This window comes from Pygocentrus nattereri, chromosome 18, assembly GCF_015220715.1.
Source record: "Pygocentrus nattereri isolate fPygNat1 chromosome 18, fPygNat1.pri, whole genome shotgun sequence".
In the NCBI taxonomy this organism is placed as follows: Eukaryota; Metazoa; Chordata; class Actinopteri; order Characiformes; family Serrasalmidae; genus Pygocentrus; species Pygocentrus nattereri.
In genome coordinates, this window is record NC_051228.1 from 29,513,127 (window position 1) to 29,535,744 (window position 22,618).

The window sequence follows — 22,618 nt, forward strand, 5'->3', positions numbered from 1 at the left end:
AGTGCGTCCTTACGAATGAAAGAAGAGATTTAAGAGGAGCTTCCAGAGGACGTGTGATTATTTCAAGTAATGCTTACCTTTTTCAGTCTACAGCACTTACAATGTGATGGCCTGTCACTACATGTCAGTCTAAAAGCCTCTACTGTCAGGATTTAAGGGGTTTATTGCATATTGATAATGGTAAACATGATAGCCATCATCTCAAAGCAATTGCCAGTTAGGATGGTGATAGTATTGTTTTTGATGTGACTGACTGACTGAACACAGTGTTTTCTGATTACCAACCTAGTAAATGTGCAGATTGATGAGTAGATGAGTAGCCCCCTAGTGGTCATATCACAAACAGAATGAAAAGCAATGCCTATGTTTTCAATTATTATGAACAAGCAAAATATCTTCCCCATGATTCAGTTATTAGTTAACTATGCAGTTAACTAGGACACTATTGGCTCTTTATGTGTGAAATGTTGTAACTCTGTGTTGAGCTGCTAGTGAGCAATGAGGGCAAAAGGGATTGGAAAACCCCCTGCTGTGAAAACAATGTACCCTCTCCACAGAGATGGCCATGCTGAGATAAAACTGGCAGCACAACTACAAAATCATTACCAAATGACACAATAACATTCAAACACAATGAATAGCTTACCTACAAAGATGAAAATAGCAATAGCATAGCAATAGAAATAGCATGCTATGGCAAAGGGGTTAATAGGATTATTGTACTGTATTAGTATAGTAACAGGTACAGCGCTAAGTTATTTGACTTTCTGGAGTTTCTTGTTTGCATTTGGCTTTATGGTTCTGCTTAGTACTAATGAGGTATAGTGTGGTAACATAGTCATGGATGAAGCAATAAAGGATTCTCCAGCATTAACATAAAACATATTGAGCTTATGCCATTCCATGTTGAAGAAAACTCTAGCCCAAGCTTTCTTTTGTGCAGTAAGCCAACCTGGAGTTGTCAGATGTCAAGCCTGAGCTGAATTATGTAGGCGGAACCTCATAATAATGATTTGTTTGATGTGACAGGGCTGATAGGCATTGATTTACTTACACAATGATAGGCTTTTAATTGAAAGCCCGCAGCCGTCCTTACTTCAAAGCCCGTCAGTTGACACCCGCCCTTTTCACTCATGTGCTAACTGACAGGTCCAGAGTGTTGCAATCTTTTCCCTTACAGTCTTATGCTCACAATATCTGTCCTTGGTCATTCAGCACCATAGGGAGGGTATAAACCTCAATTCAGAGTTATAAATCCTTACAACTGACAACTTGTTACACAAGATTCAAACAACACCTGTTGAAAAGCGTTGGTTGTAACAGATGTTTCTGCTTTCTGCTCACTTTAGTGCTAGAAAAGTACACAGTCATACTTAAAGCCATATACAACTCTGGGCCCAGTTTACCCAAAGCTCTTTGTCCAAAGCTTTTGAGGAACTCATTAATGTTCCTGGTCAGCAATGTCCATATGGCGTGCTATGCAGAGGTTAAAATTGTGCTTAGTGCTAACAGACGTGGAAAGGACAGCGTGATGACACCCCGGTAGTGACACCCTGTTCTCCATCACAGCATGTTCAAAGCACCAAATGGCCATAGACGTGTTGGCACTGAACAATTGACAGTGAAACACTGGCCACATTTGCAATGGCAGAATATGTACAATGATGATGTGCTTGTTTTAAACCCCAAAACAAATAGTCACTGTAATCTGTTGCAGTCACAGATAAAGAGTATATAAAGAGAATATAGAGTGACCACCCATAGAAGTATACACAGGTTTTAAAAGGATGTACTCGGCCTCAAAATGAGAGCAAATGAAAAAGAATTGCACATTAATAGTGGCCATGATCTCCAGTTCAGAGGCTTTAATGGATTTTTTGGATGGATTTCACAATTCACTCTATGGAAAGTAATTCAGCGCTAATCAGAATACATTACTGAGGTTATCTAATTGTTTAGATTACATTTCCAGTGCGTAATCCATAACACAGCATATTAAAATTAATCTTCCTACTGCTGGTACTTATATGGGATATAGCACAAATGTAACTTTTCCTTTGTTCATGCACATAGAGGAGGAAACTGCTAACTCGTTTTATTTTAGCTCCCCTTAATTACATATTGACTTCTCTATAAAAACAGCTAATTCATTGAGACTGATAAATGACGGCCATTGATTGAGCTTTAAGGCACTGTGAAGGTCAAGTGAGATTATTTGGCTTTATGGATCTGTTCAGTATTAATGAGGCTTACAAAACCAAAGACAGCTGCCCTTTTATTTTACTCGTGCCTTCAAGACATATGGTTTTCGTATAGATGTCCACCCTGTACCTGCAATAGAGTCTGAAATGAATAGAGTCTTATGACGAGTGCAGGGCACAGGAGAATCCAGATGTTTTTGAATCATGACATTTGGTACTCATTTGCCATCTCTTAGCTTTGTGCATGAGTGTTTGGTGTGATCAGTGGAAGTTGCCTCAGACAGATTTGGAAAGCACAGCCCCACCGCATGTGGCCTTGTTTTCCCCTCAGAGTCACGTAAGCATCAATAGTAATAGATCGCTCTAGCACTGCCACCGCAGTGGCAACTGAGTGAGTCAGAGACATTTGTTTCTGGCCCCAGGGTCCTGTGGTTGCCATCAATTTCCTTGTACCTTAACCGTTCTTAAAGAACTACTATGGATCCCTCAATCACCATAATGGGAGCAGTGCTCCTACGCCAGAGTGAGACTGAGAGTGAATATCAATCCAGGTGATGGATGATCATTCAGGTTGATTTCAGCTTGCAGGTCTAGGACCAGCTGAGGCAACCCTGACTTGCAAATGATTTCAATATAAATACAGTTTCCACAAAAGTGGAACCACAGCTAGACTGCTGGCATAACAGTATTAGTGACTGATGCAGTTACCTAATATCTTTGCTGTTAGCATTCATTATCAATTTATTTTGGTTTGCAAGTGATCAGAGCTGAGTAAATAACGGGTTACATTTAGTCAGTTACATGTCTTTAAGTAAAATTTAAATGTATTTCCACTTTTCAGAGCAAATTTATATTTGTGAGGAAAATAGGCCAGTCAATTTTAGTTAGCCATTCACATTGAGTTGTGTATTTTGTGTTTGGTTTCATTCTTTTCCAATGGTGACAGTATGTGACCTGCTTTACTGTTGCTTATACCCCTTAATTTATAGCTTTAGCATTTAATTTAGACCAAAAAGCATTCCAACAAGAGAAGAATAGCACCCACCAAACTTTAGCTTCTAAGCTGATAGATGCTAAGAAGTTCCATTCTATAGGGAACTCAGTACTTGGGGTGTTTTTTGAACCCACGCTGTTCGTATTCCTATTCAAGCTGTTTTGGCTAGGCTAGTTCTACTTCAGTAGTCATAGTTTTACTTGAATGTGGCGTTAGGCCACGTTAGTCATGGTGACTGCGGTCAATCTGGCTTCTGGCTGCTGAAATCAACGTCACATACCTATGTCTTCGCTATGAAAGAGATAAAGAGATAACCAGTTCTGTCTACAGCGCAGCAACGGTGGCCCCTGAGATACAGGCTGTGTTTAGTTGGACGTGCGGTAGTGAAGCTAAGCTAAGCGTTCTGCGGGCGACAGTAGTGGCTCCATCAATAGTGGCTACAGGCTGGGTAGATAAACACCTTTGATGTCAGATGAAATTTCACACAACAGTGCTCCGCAATCAGATTTTGGCCCTGATGGCTGGCTTGTTCTGACTAAATACATTCCCCACCCACTCTTGCTGATATCTTCTACATGAGGAGCACAATGCTCACCTTTGTGTGTGTATATGTGTATGTGTGTGCAAGTGTAAGCCCTAGAAATACATGGGCACCTATCTGTATATGTGAAATTTCATACATATTATTTCATTCCAATATATATTTCACACATATACTGTAAATACATTAAGAAAACATATTTTTGGCCTTTTTCATACATTTTCAAATGTATTTGAGATACACTTTTAAAACACATCCTTAAATAATAAATACTGGTTCTTCTAGGGCATCAAAGAACATTTTTGCCACTTTTATATTTAACAAGCCTTCTTGTCCACTCATGCCATTGTGTAGCTTCTTGTCCCAAAACATATTTAATTTTAACATTTCATTTTTACAGTCTGTCTTCATTCCTTAGAATTAAATCAACTGTGTATGTCACTGTGGCTTTAAAAGTGTTACATGCATCTGTTCTGATTGGCTGCTCTTTGTTGTGCCTTGTTCAAAAAGCAGTCAATCTTAAAACACTCCTGAAACACCCCTTATAACTTCAATAATGAATAAGTGGAGATGTATATATGTGTTGGTTTTTGTGACATCACAAAAACAGTCAACTCAAAACTGACTGTTGTTCTGCCTTATTTTACATTAATGGATGTATGGGTGAGGGGTGGTGAATGGTACTTTTTGAAACATTAATCATGTTTATAAACTACATAAAGTTTATTTTATGCAATCTAGAAAATTTGGGGTTTTCAAATTATGGGCCCTTTAAGAGTATAGCACCAGATTTTTTCTGGGTACCGTGTGTGTGTGTGTGTGTGTATTTATATATGTCACACGGTCTGTAAGTCACTGTAAGTGTGAAGGAGAAGCCGGAGACGTCTTGAGCTGCTCTGATTTTAAATATTTAAGTGCGAATGCGATGGTTGAGATGATAGATGAAGAAATGGAGGGAAGGTTGACAGAAGTGGAGACTGAGCTGTGGGGCTAAGAGCAGATAAGTCTAATACTCGCCCCATCTGACTGACACCACCCAGAGATAAAGCTTAGGTAGGTGTGGGAATATGTAAATAATCACGACTTCAAAAGCCATCAACATAGCTCATCTACGTGTGTGTGTGTGTGTGTGTGTGTGTGTGTGAGTGTTTTCCTTTACAAAAACATCTTTTGTGTTAAGTGCTGGCAGAGACTGAAAACATGGTTTTGCGTATTTAACATAATTATGGCAAACTTTATTAAATGAAGTACTTTTATTAGATTATATGAAAAACAGTAAACAGTTGTAGCTGTTTTGCATGAACTGCTGATGCCATTTGAGGAAAGTCCCCTGCCAATTACATTTCGTTTGTATGAATATTATGGAAAATGTTCACAATAGAATACACTGTGGGTCTTTTGTTTCTAAGTAGCTTGGATTTATGATAGCCTTCGAGTTGCTTTCTGACATTTCTAAGAGCAAATAAAACAACTTATCTCTGTGTACTATTATGAGTTAGGGAAAGATTTATTATCACAAGGCCCGCTTTCAGTTTAGCTGAAAAAATAGGCCCTAAAACCTTTGTTGAGAGCTGTAGTACTACGTAAATTGAAGTTATTTGCACTTCATTTCCATATCTGCATCATTAAATAAAGTGCTTCTGTGTGGATATAATGGCCATCGCCTCCATTTATCCGTCCACAAGATTTATTGGCCTCACAAAGGGGGACCTGCTTGACAATCATCAACAACAGGAAACGGCAATCAGTCATTAACATGGTGACACATCTGTTGACGAGCAACTTCAAGGCGACCCATGAAACGTCCCATAGCGATCCCCTATTGTTCACGTCACACCCCCTCTCACTCCCTTTCTCTCACTGGCTATTCTGCTCTCTTCCCTCCTGCTGTCTTTTTATTCCCTCTCTCTGTCTTCCTCTCACCCTGGTCTCCTCCTCTCTGCTTGTTTCTCAAGCTTTTCAAGTCGACACCAATGGTTTCACTCATCTGAATGGCTCTGAAAACCAAACTGATGGTTCACTGTTTCTGTAACAAGTTCTACAAACGGATCAAATGCTAATAGAGATAAAAAGAAGGCTGGACCATGTAGAAGAAATATGGACACATTTAGAAATAGTGGGATCAGCATTATTTCTGCTTATATTAGGGAATTGCTGTGGCTGATAAAGTAGTTCAGCTGGGGTCATGACCCCATGGAGAGGTCATCCTCTGGTAACATTCCCACTGCTGAGATAGACAAGAACACTACCATGCCAATAAAGTCTTGGTCTGGAATAATGGGCCTTCTGCATCCATTGGTCAATACAACAAAAATGGTCAGGTGTCAAGTGTTGGGAAAGAGGATCCAATGGTCAACACAACAATTTGCTTGGCCATAGGATCTTTATAGCATAAATTTGAGGGTTTAGTGTATTGTTTTCTTCTGATATATTAAGCCCTTTTCATTATTTTAGTAACAAAATACAGTGTAATTTCAAATAAACAGAAATTGGACCTACCTACCTTCTTTATTTACATTTAGTTTTGTTTTTTGCCTCTCAGTCAACCACAAACATTGCCTTTTGGCTTCCCAAGACAAAAGTTTGGGCCTGGTTTAGAGCTAACTTGTCAGTGGACAGGGAGTCTATTGGTTTGGTAGACATAGACATTATAAACATAATACTTGATAGATATCTATCAGATATATGAATAATGTGCTTCTTTGTGTTTAAGTATATTTATTGTTTCCATTTTTGGCAAAGGACAGGCTGCATCTCATAGAACTAACATTAAAAGAAGCACATGGCTATTAAAAAAAACACAAGCATGGTGGGAAACCCCATAAAAGAATTGTGCAAAACTACAAAAACACCACACATTCAACCACCTATAACCCCACGCTAACCATCTGTGTGTGATCTTAAGAAAAGCAGTGACACAGTAAACCCATCACCACACATGCTTTCCAATGCAATGTAACCCCTGACCTTTCTGCCCCACGGACTCTTGCCCTATCTCCTTATCATAGAGCTGACCTCAGCTGACCTCAGAAGGATTCCATGTAAGATCTGACGCAAACAGCAGTGGGACACAGAATAACACTGTGAAACAGCAATTAACATTCATTCAAAACATTTAAAAACAAAGATAATACTTTCCAACAGCAGTGCAAGTGCAAACAAATGGTGTTAAAAAGATACACACGTGAATTTTAATAAAAATATTACACAACAGCAAATGATTGTGCATACATATACAATCATCGTCTATATAAAGTGTAATAAACACTATAATACAACAAATTAAGGCCAAAAAACAAAATCGGTGTGTTATTGTAGATGAATAAGCTATCTGTCCTAGACTACAGCCCGCTGCAGGATCAGAAAGAAAATTCATCCGCTCCTCTTTGTCGAAATAAGCCCATAGGTTATGAAGGATAAGGACACATTTCGCAGTCCATTGAGATGGTTAAAGGATTCTCGGCTTCAAAGCCTCTCCAGCTCAGACTATTTCGGGCTGCCACTAATAGCTCTTGTCAGGCATCGTTTTTAAGCACTTTAACCAATTCATTGTATAATTAGGTTAACGAAATTAGCTCATTGCCAAGTCAGTCAGGAGCGGCAATGCAATAAAGTTATTAACATTCCAGATTTATAGACATAACTATAGAGCCCTACTTGTTTTGTTGCTGTTCTTTTTTTTCTCTTACCATACAATTGATTCCATAGAGCTTTATCACATTACATTTAATTTACTTTAACAAAAATGTTGAGAGTTGAAATAAGGAGAAGAAATTATATTTAATGAAAAATAAATTAATAAAAATCATATTAGTATGTATGTCACTGAATGTAAACATTTCTGAATTGCCTGTGTGGTTAGAGTTCAGGTCAGGATATGCGTCATCTCCTGTTTTTGTTTTTTTTTTGTTTTTTTTTTTTGGGCAAGTTGTAGATGTGGAATATAACAAACTACTAGCATCACATGTTGTTTTTTTTATTTATAGATTAATTTAAGAATAGACCCCCTTTTCCGTGGGGACGGAGAGGATCTGTGTGGTCATTATTTTCTGAATAAAGCGCCCTCTGTCTGCCACACATTATGAAACGCTTTGCTACGAAAACGGCGGAATGTGAGACAACTGAGATCTCTGTTAGCAAATACAAACCGAGCCGAGAGAGTCTAATATGGTGACATTTGAAGGGCTATTGTTGTCATTCTCATGCCACAATGAGCACAAACGTGACAAAGGATTGTTGGGCGGATCGTGCGAGAAAGCCACTCCCTGAATGTAGGAAAGCTCCGCCCCGTACGCAGATTTGTCCCGCCTTCATCAGGTCTAACGTTTCAGTTCCTTTCCAACCCGTTTTCCGACAATACCCGCCTCACTAAGGCTGCAATTGGCTAGCAGGAAAGCACCTCTTGCGCAGGGATTGGCTAGTTGTTTACGCTCGTCATGTAAACTCAGCCAATCTCAGTGCAGAGAGGCGTGGCTTTCCGAAATACAGGCGGAAAAAAGTCCTGTAGTCTCATTACCGATGCAGCCAACGGCTATTGGACGGCAGTTCGTGTGCAGTTGAAGGTCCTCCTCGCGCTTTTAACGTACGTGAAGTATAACAAGACGAACCGGAGCAGGAGAGCGGCGAAGCGGATGCTGTGAAGCTCAGTCAGAGCCGTTCTGCTGTTTCAGTTTTGCCGTTGTCCAAGGTACCGTGGATTTGTTCACTCCGCTAAGCCGCATAAACGATAGCTAGTATCGTTAGCTGCGGGACTCGCCTCAGAGAAGGCACTTTTTTGTTTTTTTGTTCCGTTGCTGCGTGTCGGTTAGGACGACTGGAGCCCGAAACGGAGCTATGAGCGGCTTTGGAGTAATTCTTTGACCCTGAAAGTGTCGTTTGTAACGTTACTCGGCTGGAAGGACATTTGTGGGGTTTGGATTATCTCAGAACAGTGTTATGGACTTAACGTTAACGCTCAGCCGCTGAGTTCTGTGAGGACAAAATGTGTCCTGTCTGACGCTGCGGTCCGGACCCTGCTAGCCCCCCGGCTGAGTCTCGCCCTCAAATGAAAGATTCTTTCGGTGGAGCTACAGTGCACAGTTTTCCACACACCGACAGAGAACACGGCGTCTTTCCTTTCAGAAAGGTTTCTGGGATTAGGAGCTCGTCCGCCGACATTAACTTCACCTCCCTGAGACCCTCGGATCCTCTCCGTCAAGCGAAAAGGCTCCCAGTGAAAATCCTCACCATGTTAACGGCGCATTCAGGCCACTTGCTGCACCCGGAGTATCTCCAGCCCCTGACATCATCCCCGGTTAGCATCGAGGTAATCATTCATCTTATCCATCACGACGTACGCTGCATTATTCATTTACCTCACATTATTCATTTAACCGTGAGCTCGGTGTGTTCGTACCGGGCTGGTCATGCATTTCCACGTCCCACCAACTTTTCTTAATAGAATTTAGTTTATATAATTAAAAATACACTTACATGGTAATTGGATATGCTGTTTTTAACAAAGCTAAACAGACTAAAACGTGTGAGGGGAAAATGGGGGGGGTGAAAGTCACGGGAAAACGGTTTTATACTAGGCTAACGTTACCATATTAAAAATTGTTAACATATAAAGTATCTTACAACCTGTAAATTCTTTGAACTATCAGATATATAACGCATTAAATATATGACCGCGGCTTTGAGTTTTGTCTACTTACGTTTTGCATATTTTTGCTTAGTTTTTGTAGCTTTTAGTACAAATCAGCTGCGTTATAAAAATACTCTAGCCTGTACTGAAATGCTGTTAAAGGAGACACCGTTGATTTAGGTTCCCCTGCTCCTGTATCCAATGTCTTTGCCTTTTTGGTTTCTGGGAGAGGCAGTTGGGGACTTTCAATGTTTAGTTAAATAACAACAGCACCAAATCTGACTGAGGGGTTTTATTGAAAGTGTAATTGCGTTTGTTTAAGATCTTGTCCACCAGGTCAATGTGAGTATATAATATTACAGTTGGAATTAAGAACAAATAAATGTTTGTAGCTAAAATGTGAAATGAATTCTTTTATTTCTATTGGTTTTACAGCTGGATGCCAAGAAGAGTCCACTGGCCCTGCTGGCTCAGACCTGTTCTCAGATAGGTAAGCCAGATCCCCCTTCATCCTCAAAGCTGGCCTCAGTCACGTCCAGTGGACTCAGTGACAAAGACCCCTCGTCTCGTACCTCCTCCTCAACCCTGAAGCTTGGGGAGCAACGGTCCACGTTGGATGACAAGTCCAGCTTCAAGCCCTATTCCAAAATAGGCACAGACAGCCAGAGGGATGGTACTAACAGCAACAGCAGCACTAACAAGCCTGGGTTTTGTCTTCCAATGGGTGGAGGTAGTGGCAGCAATAGCACACAGAGCTGTCAGTCCCACCCTCCTCGTACTGTTTCTCCAAACTCTAGAGTGGGCTCACCACCGCAGGCGCAGAGACCGAGCATGTCCCCCACCACAGCACGTCCAACTGGCCACTCACAGACTGCAAATGGGGAGCTGCAAACCACAGAGTCGGCGAACTCTGACAACAGCAGCAATCTAAAGAAGGAGGCAGAGTCAAGTAAGGCTAGTCTGGACGGTCCCCAGCTGGCCAACTCAAGTCACGCTAGAGCAAGTGCCAACTCCAGCAGTGGCAGCTCGGACAGTAGTCCCAGTCATGAGGGCAAGGCAGACACGCAACCAACACAGCCTGGGGGATTGGGGACTGTTTCTATTTCTCCCTTCAAATCCAGCAGTCACCCTGTTTTTCCTCTTCCGTCTTCCAGTATGGGCTACCATGGGTCTATAGTGGGCACTTATGCAGGGTATCCTGGTCAGTTTGTTCCTGGCTTGGACCCTACCAAGTCTAGCCTTGGCGGTGCAAGCGTAGGGGTTGCAGGAAAACACCCCAGCTCCAGCCCACTGACAGGAGCATCTCCTCCCTCTTTTATGCAAGGTTTGTGCAGGGACCCGTACTGTTTGAGCTTCCCAAATGCTCCTCACCTTGGTGGTAGCAACTGCAGTACATGTGTTCATGACCCTTCTTCCCTCAAGAGTGGCTTCCCACTGGTGTATCCCACCCATCCTCTCCACTCGCTCCACCAGAGCTCACTGTCTTCCAGCGTCACCCCCTCACTGTCTCACCCTCTCTACACATATGGCTTCATGCTTCCTAACGAGCCTCTACCACATGCCTGCAACTGGGTCTCTGCCAGTGGACCTTGCGACAAACGCTTCACAACTTCAGAGGAACTCTTGGCCCACTTGCGCACGCATACCTCACTACCAGGTGTGGATAGTAAGCTCCTGTCTGCATACCCCTCTTCTTCTTCTTCTGCTGCTGCAGCCGCTGCCTCCTGCCACCTCCACCTACCACCCCAGAGCAGCCCAGCCTCTCTTCCCACCTCCTTCTCCCTAAGAGCACCCCCTAGCCTTGGGCTGGCACGCTATCATCCCTACAGCAAAATGCACCTGCCCACAACCCCGTCTTTGCCCATGCACTCTTTACCAACCTCTGCGCCCTACTACTCCCATTATGCCCTCTACAGTCAAAGACTAGGATCTGCGTCAGCTCTCGGCTACCAATGAGGCACCACACAGACCCTCCACACTTCAGCATTCTAAAGAACCTGAACAAGCAAAGTGCTTGCATGATGACTGCTAAGATATCCATCTGATACTGGACATTTGTTATTGCCCCTGGGTTCCAGCTCCCAGTGCTGTGCAGGGACAAGTGAATGGGACAAAAAAGAAATCTAAAGAGCCCCTTATGGCTGAGATTATGGGTGTGCAGGGTGCATGCAAGCTTGAAACAGTGTATGAGACTGAAGCGTTGACACAGTTTTCAAACAGAATTGTATTTATTTTTTAACAAGCGCTTGGCTTTCCAGTTTATAATCCAAGACACAATGTTGTTATCGTTTACTTTTACAAAATCAGAGTACATCAATTAATTTCGCTATTAATTTCTCTTACGTTCTCCGCCAATTATTTGTACACAGTATGATGAAAAGCTCAAGTCTCGGAAATTTCTGTTTTTTTCGTGAGGCAGATGTCCTCTTCTGTGTTGCTTCTGTTTCTTTTGTCTGTGCGGGATGAATGTGCATGTCCAAGTCCCTCTGGGCTTTCTAAATACTCCTTTTTTAATTTGAACAGCTTACAAATAAATGGTATAAAGAGCTGTAATATTTTTTTGTAATGTATCAAGATTACAAGGCTGGTTATGGTGCCAGTTCAATTAAAAAAAGAAAGAAAGAAAAATAGCGATGGCAGTGCTGTCCAACTTTGGAGTTATAATTTTGTTAAATAAATGAAATGGTTATATTTAAATTTCATGCTTTTGCAGTTCTTTATCTCCCTCACAATGTCATTTTCAGAATGTGTGTTTTCTATTAGGCCCTTCACCATTGTCTATTTTCTCAAACAAGTATGAGTCCACTGGTTAGGGCAGTTCTATTGGGAAAAACATATAGTATTTAATCCTCAGCATTACTCAAAGCCATAGGGAATTCTTATCAGTACCGCTTTAGATTGGTCCAGGCCTATCTTTATAATGCAGGTCTCTGGAGATTGTGTCAGGAAGTGTAGTATCGATCCACAAGGCCAAAGAGTCTTTTCCTTTGCCCTGAGTTGTCTGGCCCTATCTTGTGTCTTGACGCACAGAGTGAGTGGTGCAGTTAGGACTTGACTAGGACAAGAGCAGAGAACTAGGGAGAAGGGCAGAATAGGCTATTTATTTGTTTTGTATACACCATGATTTACAGCAGTGATTACACACTATGAAAACAAACAAGCACTTTACAAATTTGATTGTATCTCATGCTCAGTGACTCTTTAAAAACAAGTGTGGCAGTGGAACGCTTCGCCAAGCTAGCCATCCAGCAGCACCACTGGTGAGCCCCTATTATGTTAATGAAGTTATGTGCCTGTCACCATGTTGTTTACTTACCGTTTCACTCGTATATGTAGCAACATGCTCCACCCGCCACTTCAGCATTCAGCAGCAAAGCTATGAAGCAAGAACACTGCCAGCAGCAGCCCGGTGCCTTAGTGCAGGCGAAGCAGTCTTCAATGCCACTATGGATTTGCGCTTTTCCTTCATGCTGGGAGTGCCGCCTCAGCATATCCTGAGGCATGCTGCTGTTGTGAAACCTGCGTGTGTGCTTGTAATGATGACCCAGGGGACCCCTTCCCTCCTCGCCTGTCTTCCTATCTACTTCCAAGCATTTCTCTTTGTGTCCCTTATCCACAGAGTGACAGCAGATGTCAATTGATACATCAGGAAGTGGGTTGTAGTTATGCAAACATTTGCCTTGAAGGTTCTCGTTTTCAGCGTGTTATTACTGTGTCCATTCTTACGTGTGTTTTTTTTCTGTGCATATCCTCTCGTGCATGCAGTAATGAATTCTCAAGGAGTGCCGCGCCTCGGACAGTTCAATTAAATTTAATTACATCATTTCACACTTATGAATCACTCTTTTATAATTAAGAAAGTGATTCTGTTGCATAAGCCACCAAAGATCCACAAAAGAAGCCGCCTGGCCTTTCAGGTTCCAGAGGGAAACTACAACTGTTTATGCCTGGGCATGTCAATGTCTTCTGGCGTCTTTATTGTCCACTGACACTTTAGCTTTTGACACTTTTGCCTTTAGCTGCTGATATGGGTCAGGCCTGCTATGTGGCCCATAATGGTGGAGGAATTTTATTTGGAATGCAAAACCAGTCATCAAGGGCGGACAGAAACCAGAGGAGTGTATCTTGTCAGCTTGATTGGCAACAGGTCTTGGTGTCAGGCCTGAGGTCAATGCCAGTGCTCATCACATGATGGAGCAAGGAGAGCTTTGAAATTGTCTAGCTGACTCTCGAACAGCATTTATAGACTTCAGCATACCGCTGGCATGGCTCAGCTTGCCAGTTTGATTGGCAACAATAATATCCTACGGCCTCACAAAGTAACAAAACAGGGACTGACAGCTCAGTATCTGTGTACCATCACTCACACACACTGACAGTTAACTCGCAAGGTTACAGTGCACTACCCCTGGGGCTCAGACTCTCATTACAGTCTTATCCGAACTGATCTAGGACCACTCTTGAAGGTGCCCCTTCCTTAATGCAATCAACCTCAAAGCATCAAACACTGATCTCGCATCAGAGCAGAAAGCCATTGTGTCTCCGTCGGTTCTGGACAGGTAACCGGAGAGTTTGGCCCCGGCTCACTTTTCCCAGACATTGTGCGAATCACGCTTTGTGATGCTGAGTGAGGGAACAGATCCACTTGGCTGGACTTGAGTGGACGGGTCAAGTTTCCAAAGGCTCTGGTCGGCGGGTGAGGCAGGATGCAGCACGAACACGTGGGTCGTGTCTCTGAGTAATCAGCTTGTCAAGGGTACTGACCGACACCCCACGGACAAAAGAAGGTCAAGCCACAGTCATTGTAGCATGCATTACTAGCATTTTCACCATTAACGTCTTCCATCTTCACCCAAACCACATTTGAATGTGCTTCAGCTGTGTATCACTACTTCAAGCACCGGCTGTCAGTTAAGTAATACCGAGCTAACAGAGCAAATTTCTACTAAAATGACATTACCAGTGATGACTGTCTGCCCTTAAATCAATAAAAGGTGCAATAGATGAAATTTCAAGAGCAGAGGTCTGCTCTCAAGGGAGAGATGAATAGTGGTGCCATTTTCCATTTTGCTGTAACTCGTCCATCACGCTGTCATCCGATCCATCTTCCCTTTCTTCCTCCTTCGCTTCTCATCAATCACTCTGTCCGTCTCTCTCTCTCTCTCTCTTCCCCCAGCTCCCAGTCATGGCAGGAATCAACACCCACACTCTATTTCTGTCATCCCTGCTGCTCATGCCGAAGAGATACATCACCGCCGACCCAATGAAGACAGACAAAATGGACTACTGTGTGCCGAGCAAGAAAGGAGCTGCATTACCGTCCAATATATCTTTTAGGCAGCAGTAGACATACGTTTACATGCTCGGAAATGCAAACTAATACCCCGACTTGCACAACATGGGGATGCGTAAACACACAGAATACACAGGCTCATATGCCATTTGCCCTTCCCCCAACAATGAGGGTAAAATGGGAAGTACTGGTGGTGTCTGAGGCCGGCACTGGGTGGACAACTGACAAGAGCTAGTGATTAATGATGACAGAGTGTGGAGCTGCTGCTCCGTCACCCTGCAAGGCTCCAGCGTCTCTTAGCTTCGCCTGAGACCCAGCCACAGTCTTCATCACTTACTGCAAAAGGATCAAACCAAGATTTCCCAGAGCTTCCAAAGCCTTGGGGTGCACACCAAGATCTCTCTCCTTTTCTTGCAGGGTTTTGATACTCCCAGTCGTTATTCCACAGCACGATGTGTGGCTTTGCCTCCCTCTCATGTCTCTCTTTAAAGTGGCTTGAATGAGATGCATACAGATGTTGTCCATGTTTTAACGATGTGGTGAAGCTATCAAACAGCTCATTACTCCCACTCACAAAGACACAAGGAGAGGCAAAATGCAGAAAATATCACTTACGACCAACCACACTCAAGGCTCCCTGTTGAACTGTACCGAGAAAGCTTTTGGTCAAACAAAACCTTTCGGTCCGTCCCAGGCTATTATTGTACTGCTTTGTGGCAGCCTGATTGGATGCCACAGTAAACTGACCTGTTTTGTATTTCTTTTCCTTTACATAAAGTCAGTTCTCTCCTCAGCTCACAGGTTCCCATCCTATTGCACACCCATTCAGATCCCAGAGACCCAGCTAAAACCCTAGACCCTAAAACCCTAGTCTCAGTGTTTGATGTGAATTTAGACTTGCATAATATGCATAATGCATGATGTGTTGACATTCCCAACATTCATTGTTTTAAAGGGCAGTGATGAATTAATAAATTCTAACTGTGAATAAGAAATAGTTTGGACACTTATTTCAGAACTTATTTTGTTAATGCGATATAGACGTACTAGGTCTAATTTAAGGTGGGTTGCTAGCTAGCAAAGCAAAGTTAAATGTTTTGTCAAATTTTGACAAAGTTAACTCTTCGCCCCCACACATCTGTGACTGTTCATCAGTGTTTTTTTTTAAACTGTACTGCCTTTTTTGCCTTTTCCTCAGTATCTCCTTTTGTATCCTGTTCATTTTCATTTTTGTTATCTTTGGTGTTCTTTGTTTTGTCCCCTGTTCTCCCCTTTGTTTTTTCTTTTCTTTGTGAGATTCTTGGGTTTCATTGTTGGACTTGTCCTGATGCAAAAATTGCTAAAATTTTAAGCAGCATATATCTGGACATTCAGTGTGACATCATGCTAATTGATATGCGATTATGCTATTTGAACTGTTTGATTTACATAAAAGAGAATGTATCGTAACATGCTTTAGTGCAGAGCTGTTGTACATTCTGAAAATATATAAATATATAAATTGCGCGTTGCTAGATATTCTTCTTAGGCTTATCAAGGTTTCCATAAGCAGCTATTATTTCTTAAGCATGTACGTTATTGCTGTCCAAAGAAAAATATCTCCATTCTGTTTTTACTTTTCTGCATCATTTGAATATGGCACCTGTGTTTTACATTGTCTGAAATTTTCATGATTACTGGGCCAATAGAAATGCTCCGAAACTGCTTACTATAAAATCTCTTTCCATTAACTTACATCTTTACCCTCTCCTGTAAAGTTACTATTTTGGAGATGTTTGTTTTTCTTTGGACAGCGACAACATGCTGTGTCAACTTTGATCAGTTTAAATCAGATTTTTGAATCACTGATCAAAGTTTTTTTTTCCATTTCCAAATTATTTTCTCTTATCTGTTACATCAATAAAACTCTACCTTACTGCAAGCACATATGGGTTTTTGCTACGCTCAAAACATTTTAAAATTATGTTGTTATTTTAGCACTTGCAGTTCCACAATCCTGAAATCTGGGGGTGCTGTAGCCCCCTCGACATGACTGATAATATTGTTCTTAACTTAGGTAGCTAGTGAGCCCAGCTTGGGATCTTCAATGTTTAACCTTTTTAGGAGAATACTTTTAGAATACTTACCCACTAAATAACATAGAAACACCAGCAATGCTTGTTTCAATAACTATTTTAAAAAGTACATTCATTAAGGTCTTAGTATACTTTGAGTGAAAGGAGGCCTGTGAGGTTTACACAAAGCCAAAATCACCTTTGTGAGCTTACAAGCTTACAAGCTTATAAGCTCACATACTTAGGATTTCTTTTGGCTGCCGTGAGTTCCCCTAGCTGGCATGTGCATGACAAGGCAAGCGAAGGGTCCTCTCAATATCTGCATTTGTTTTTCTGTCATATCAACAAGAAGTATGCTGAAGCCTATACGTGGTCTCTAAAGAGTAACAAATGGCAATTTTTACTAACACTGAAGTTCCTACTAAAGTCTGAGTAGACTGATAAATCAATGTGGTGAGCCAGTTAACTATGTCGCCGTTACTAAGCTCTTTTGAAGGAACGTCAAACTAGACAGTCTCCTCGGTAGTGGACATGTTCTCAACTGATCAACTTAGCATCTGTCTTGTGCTCGGGGGATTGTGGGAGCAGCAGTGGACTGAATCAGGCAATGAACTTTATTCAAACGTGTAGCTATCATAAATTAACCTTTAAGTCTAGCTGATAGGAGCACATATCTACAACTAAGGCATGCCCTCAAACTGCGGATCTCGAGTACTGGGTCTTCCAACAGATAATGTTGGGTGGGTGTATGTAGCAGTGTAGGCGGACCAGGGCCCAGTGGTCCAGCAGAGGGCACTTGGCAATTATGGCGAACCGCTAATACGTGCGGCCCCAGCTGGTTTTGATCTGCCGCTGACTTGTCAGCTTTCATGCATCCTGAACGAGACGCTCCGTGGAGAAACGTGCCTTGGCAGCGGGATGGAGGAGTGCGGCCTGGCCTCGTGCGTAGCCTCCATTCGCCTTGCGGTCTCCGTCTGACATTCCATTCGGTTTCTGCACCCCTTTTCCGTGTGTAACCGAGCCCAACATGCTCGGCCTGACCTTAAGCAGAGCCGCTCCCTCCGAGCGCCAGGGAGGTCTGTTTCCCAATCAGCTCGTCTGCGGTACGCACGGTTGTGTTTTTGGGAAGGAAAAAAAAAGCAGTTATTCAGCACTGAATTCAAGGTTGTTGTTTTTTTTCATCTCTGATGAGGGATTGCATTAGTCAGTTACACCAGTCACATTAGCACAACACTCTTTCAGCCAGATATCTACATGGTTTAAATGTTACTTTTTAAACGTCTGCTGTTCTGCTGGGCACCGCCAGCAGTAAAATAAGAGCTGAAGCCTTATATAGCTTAATACAATTACAGTGCATGTAACTGCGATTGGGTTTATTTTCAAACCATGACTAACCATATAATAACATATAATAACATTTACCTTGCTGTCAGCGATTAATTAGAACATGGCTTGCCACCACCACCCCCCTCCCTCCAGCCCTTTGGTAAGGAAAGAGCCCCTTTCAGAGAAAAAAGGCAGCAGGAGCAATGCAAAGAGAGGAAGCAGACGTGATTCTCCAAATACAGTCATTAAAGGGGAAATGTGTTTTTCAAACTGTCAAGATGATTAATGACTGAGTGCAAAGCAGCACAAATGCTCTTGTTTAGTCTGACTGGCAGACACGATCCTGTCCATTGATTTATGGCAGGCCCTGTGTGTGTGGCACTGCTGTGGTTTGAACAGCAGGAAGGTGGGGTCTGAGCACACTGCGGTAAAATAACAGAACAGAACAGAGCCGGACAGAGAGAAAGAGAAAGAGAGAGAGAGAGAGAGGGGGCGAGAGAGAGAAAGAGAAAGGGAGAGAGAGAGAGGGGGGGAGAGAGAGAGAAAGAGAAAGGGAGAGCGCGCAAATTGAATTGTGTGTGATTTTGCCCTTGGAGAAATTGCAGCTTATTATGAACAACCCAGTGTTTCATTGCTCTGTCAGTTCATATGATAAAATAAAGCACTAGTTAGGAGACACCATGCACAAAAGAAGTTCTAGTTAATGTCGGTATATGAACAGTGCGCACGGTAGTGTTTTTGCTAGGTATGCTCTTTAGGCCTTTCAAGGTTTCCACGAACATTTATGTCTCAAGCATGAGCATGTAATGTTATTTTGGTAACACTTTATTTGGAGTGGCCCTTTGTAGATGATTAATAGAGTCTTAACAGAGTATCAGTAACACATCAACAACATTTGAGTGAAGTAGCAGTATTGAAGCATCTGAAGACATTGAGGTGAAAAAGATCTGTTTGATGTCCTGTTGATGCATTACTTACATTAAGTAATGGCCCTAATCCTAATCCTAACCTTAACCCAAAACCTATTCCTAACCCTCATATGTTTTTGACATGCTACTGAGAGTCCGTCGAGTGTTTGTTTCATTTAAAAGAGCAACTCAAAAGAAAGTGTCACTGTTATGTTTTCAAGTTCAGTTCATTTCAGATTTTAAAACCATTGATAAAGGTTATATATATATATATATATATATATATATATATGTGTGTGTGTGTGTGTGTGTGTGTGTGTGTGTGTGTGTGTGTGTGTGTGTATATATATATATATATATATATATATATATATATATATATATATATATATATTATAATAATGTGCATATTTGTGCATGTTTGCCTGTCACAGTTGTATTTAATCACTTGATTATTATTTGAGGTGATGGAGATTAGTCATTTTTAATTATTTTCCACAGTTAACTTTAACAATCCTATGTTTATGTCACAGCAAACAGAATGCTTTCCTCCCTTGGGTTGACGCAAGCATCCGTAAATAAAACAAAAAAATCAGAACACTTGTTCATTGAGACACATCATGGATCTTATGAAAACAACAACATCTGCCTTATATCTTTAGAGGGCGACAATGAGTAATGTTTGTTTATGTGAGCTGAAGCTGTTTCTGTCTTCAGTTGCTAATTATCGACAACTAGAAAGCAGGAAAGCTAATCAGCCAATTTGGCTACTTTAGGTTTGTACTTTAACAGCTGCATTATGCATACAATAAACAAAACAGACGATTCAGTTGTTAAAAGCAATTATTTATATGTCAATAAATCATCAGCTACAATTTCATGATTGTGACATTTCTACTGCAGGCTGTTTACATATACAAGCTAATTCTGAACCCATACCAATACTAATGGAGTGGGTTACTTACTTTGGCACAAACATGAACCCTCAGTAAAAATCTTACATCACCTCCTTTTCCGTCTTTCTCTCAGGTTGCTCCAGCCTTTTGACCTCATAGCCTGTACAAATGAAGGTGTCTGATTCAATCAAGCTGTGGAAAACCTTGCAGTGGGGAACTTAGTATGAAGCAAGGAAAAAAGAGCAGCAGGCCCAGAAACAGGAATTACACTCACATTTGTTACAGTCTGAGTTCAAAGGCTTTTCCTTGAAACCCCTGCATTCTTTCTTGTTAACCCGCTCCACAAGGAATGATATAGAGTGATAATTACCGCCGCTAAATGATGAGTCATTTCTATTCCAAAGAGTAGAACACTTTAGAACAACCGCACTGTTGTTTGTCAGATATAAAATCTTTCTCCTCAGAGAAAGAAGTCATTTTGGTGGCTCCACAGACTAATGAAAGTTGGATATGGTCTTCTGGATAAAAATAAAGCATATTTTTCTGACAGGAAACAGAGAAACCAAAAATCTCCAAAGCTAAGTAAGGACACAAAACAAGAAGATTTATTATGTTCTGTGGAGAAGAGCAGGAGCCATATTTCACATGACAATTGAGGACCTGCTTCTCTAAGATGGGCTTTTTCAAATACTCCCAGGACTTGCAGCCTATTTTTTATTTCTCATCCTGACTCTCCAGAACTTGCTCAGAACACAAAGAACTCTCCAAAGCTTCCAGCTCAAAACCAATCCCCAGTGCCCGTAAATCTGGAAATGAAGAGGGATTCGGGCAGAGCTCATCTGGAAGAAGTTACATGTGGAAGACAGGCGAGGAAATAAAAGAAAGATAAATGGCAGGAGAAAGGGAGAGAGAGGCTGAGAATGGCAGTGGTTGTGTAGTTTCCCTGACGTGTCCCTAAAATGAGGGAACTTGAGGAAAGAAATACTTTATCAGTCCTAGAACAAAGTAAAGTGCTGAGGAACGTTCGTGAAAATAACGGGCCCTAGCGGTTTACAGCCTTTTGATTTGTATAGAAGTTTTACATCAAGTGAAGGTTTTTTTAAACTTTAAATTGTTCTTCACGCTTGTGTTTTCATTTACAAAAAGAATTCTATGAGAAACCGTCCACCGAAAGCTTTTTTAGGGAGGTAGTTCTTCTATGGCTTCACTCAAAAGAACACTTTTTAGTGCCTTTATTTTAAAGAGTAAAGCAAAAAATTGTGATTCGAGGTGATCAGCAGATGGAAAGATGGGTGGATGGATGGATGACTAGATGGAAGGTGTCATAGATCGGACAGACAGTTGATGGAGATGGATGGACGATTGAATGGAAGAAGGAATGGTCATTAAAAGAATGAGCTAAAAAGAAGGAAAGCGAGGGCAACAGAAGCTCGTGGGATATCCATCTCCCGTGCCAGCAGTGGAGCCCAGCTGTATGCACAGGGGGGCTGTGGCCCCTGCCTGCACATGTCAGAGGCCATGATTAATGACCCTGAGGCCCTGCTCTTTCTCCCCCTTAACCTCCCCCCCTAAAAACACTCCCCCACCCACCCACCCACATCCACTCTCCTCACCAGTCACACTGCACTACTGCCTGTCAACCTAATGGACATAGGCAGACTGACATGACATGAAAGCCCCAAGTGCTCCCAGCGAGAGCGTGTATGTGTGCGCACACTGTGAATGTAGGCCTACCCCTCAATGCAGATACAGCCTTTTAGTGAAACCGTTCAACCAATCATGCAATGCCATAAATCTGTTTAGTTTTCTGATATTTCTATTGAGAAGTATCATAAAGGTATAAAGGTTCCATTCGTACGTTAGTTTATCAGCGCTGTCATATCAAAACCTCATTATGCTCTTTTTTACACCTACAAGCTAGCCTTTATATTTTGTGAACATTTCATGAGTAACAAAATAGACAATAGAAATAATAGAAATAGAAAACTACAGTGTGCATGCCTTTAGAAGTGTTAAAAGACCAAAATGTTAAATTAACAGATAAACAGTTAATTAAGTTACAATTTCTCAAAATGTATGAAAAATCGAATTATTTAGATGGAGACAAAGTCATTCTGACTGGTACAGTTTGAAATGCACTGTTCTAGAAAAAGTCTGAATTGTACACAGCGGTGGAGACAGGAACCAGACATCTGAAGAGATAAACGTGTCTGAAAGCCCCCTCAGACAAAGTTTTCACATGAAATGGTTACAGATACACTGTCTGATGCCTGAGACATTGTTGCACAATAGATTTGAGATAAAAAGTGCCTTTTTGAAATACATTCAGAGGTGAGGTGCAGACAGGGCATTATAAGGCTATATAGTGCTCAAAGAAATCTTACTTTTACATGTTGTTAATATTTTACCACAATTTTACCATTAAAAACCATTACATATAAGATCATGTTTTGCATAATGAATAAAATGGCTATATTTGTGACAGAGATATCATGACTCCTTGTTCCTATTATTAACCACTGTAAAGAAACCAGTTAGTAAGTCTCTTTACAATTCACCATTTCAGATCACACCATCATGAATGACTTTGTTTACATCTCAAAGACTGAATTATGCAGAATTTCTAGCGAAAAATCAACAGAACAGACATACTTAACCACAAACCAAGGTCCTTTCCCACCCAAAAACCCTTCTAAACCCTGGCCCCCCAAACACTACATAGTTGCAGATAAACTGATTAAGACAAATAGGATGGTCCACAATCTCTTAAGATAAGAAG

The 22,618-nt window shown here is 41.6% G+C and overlaps 1 protein-coding gene across 1 annotated transcript; it reads left to right on the plus strand.

Moving 5' to 3' along the window:
• The first annotated feature begins 8,273 nt into the window (after positions 1-8,273).
• LOC108424565 (zinc finger protein 703-like) lies at positions 8,274-12,059 on the plus strand. Its single transcript, XM_017692693.2, has 2 exons — positions 8,274-9,041; positions 9,798-12,059. Exons 1-2 carry the CDS (start codon positions 8,781-8,783, stop codon positions 11,316-11,318), a joined length of 1,782 nt encoding a protein of 593 aa, XP_017548182.1. The 5' UTR covers positions 8,274-8,780; the 3' UTR covers positions 11,319-12,059.
• Positions 12,060-22,618: the final 10,559 nt, after the last annotated feature.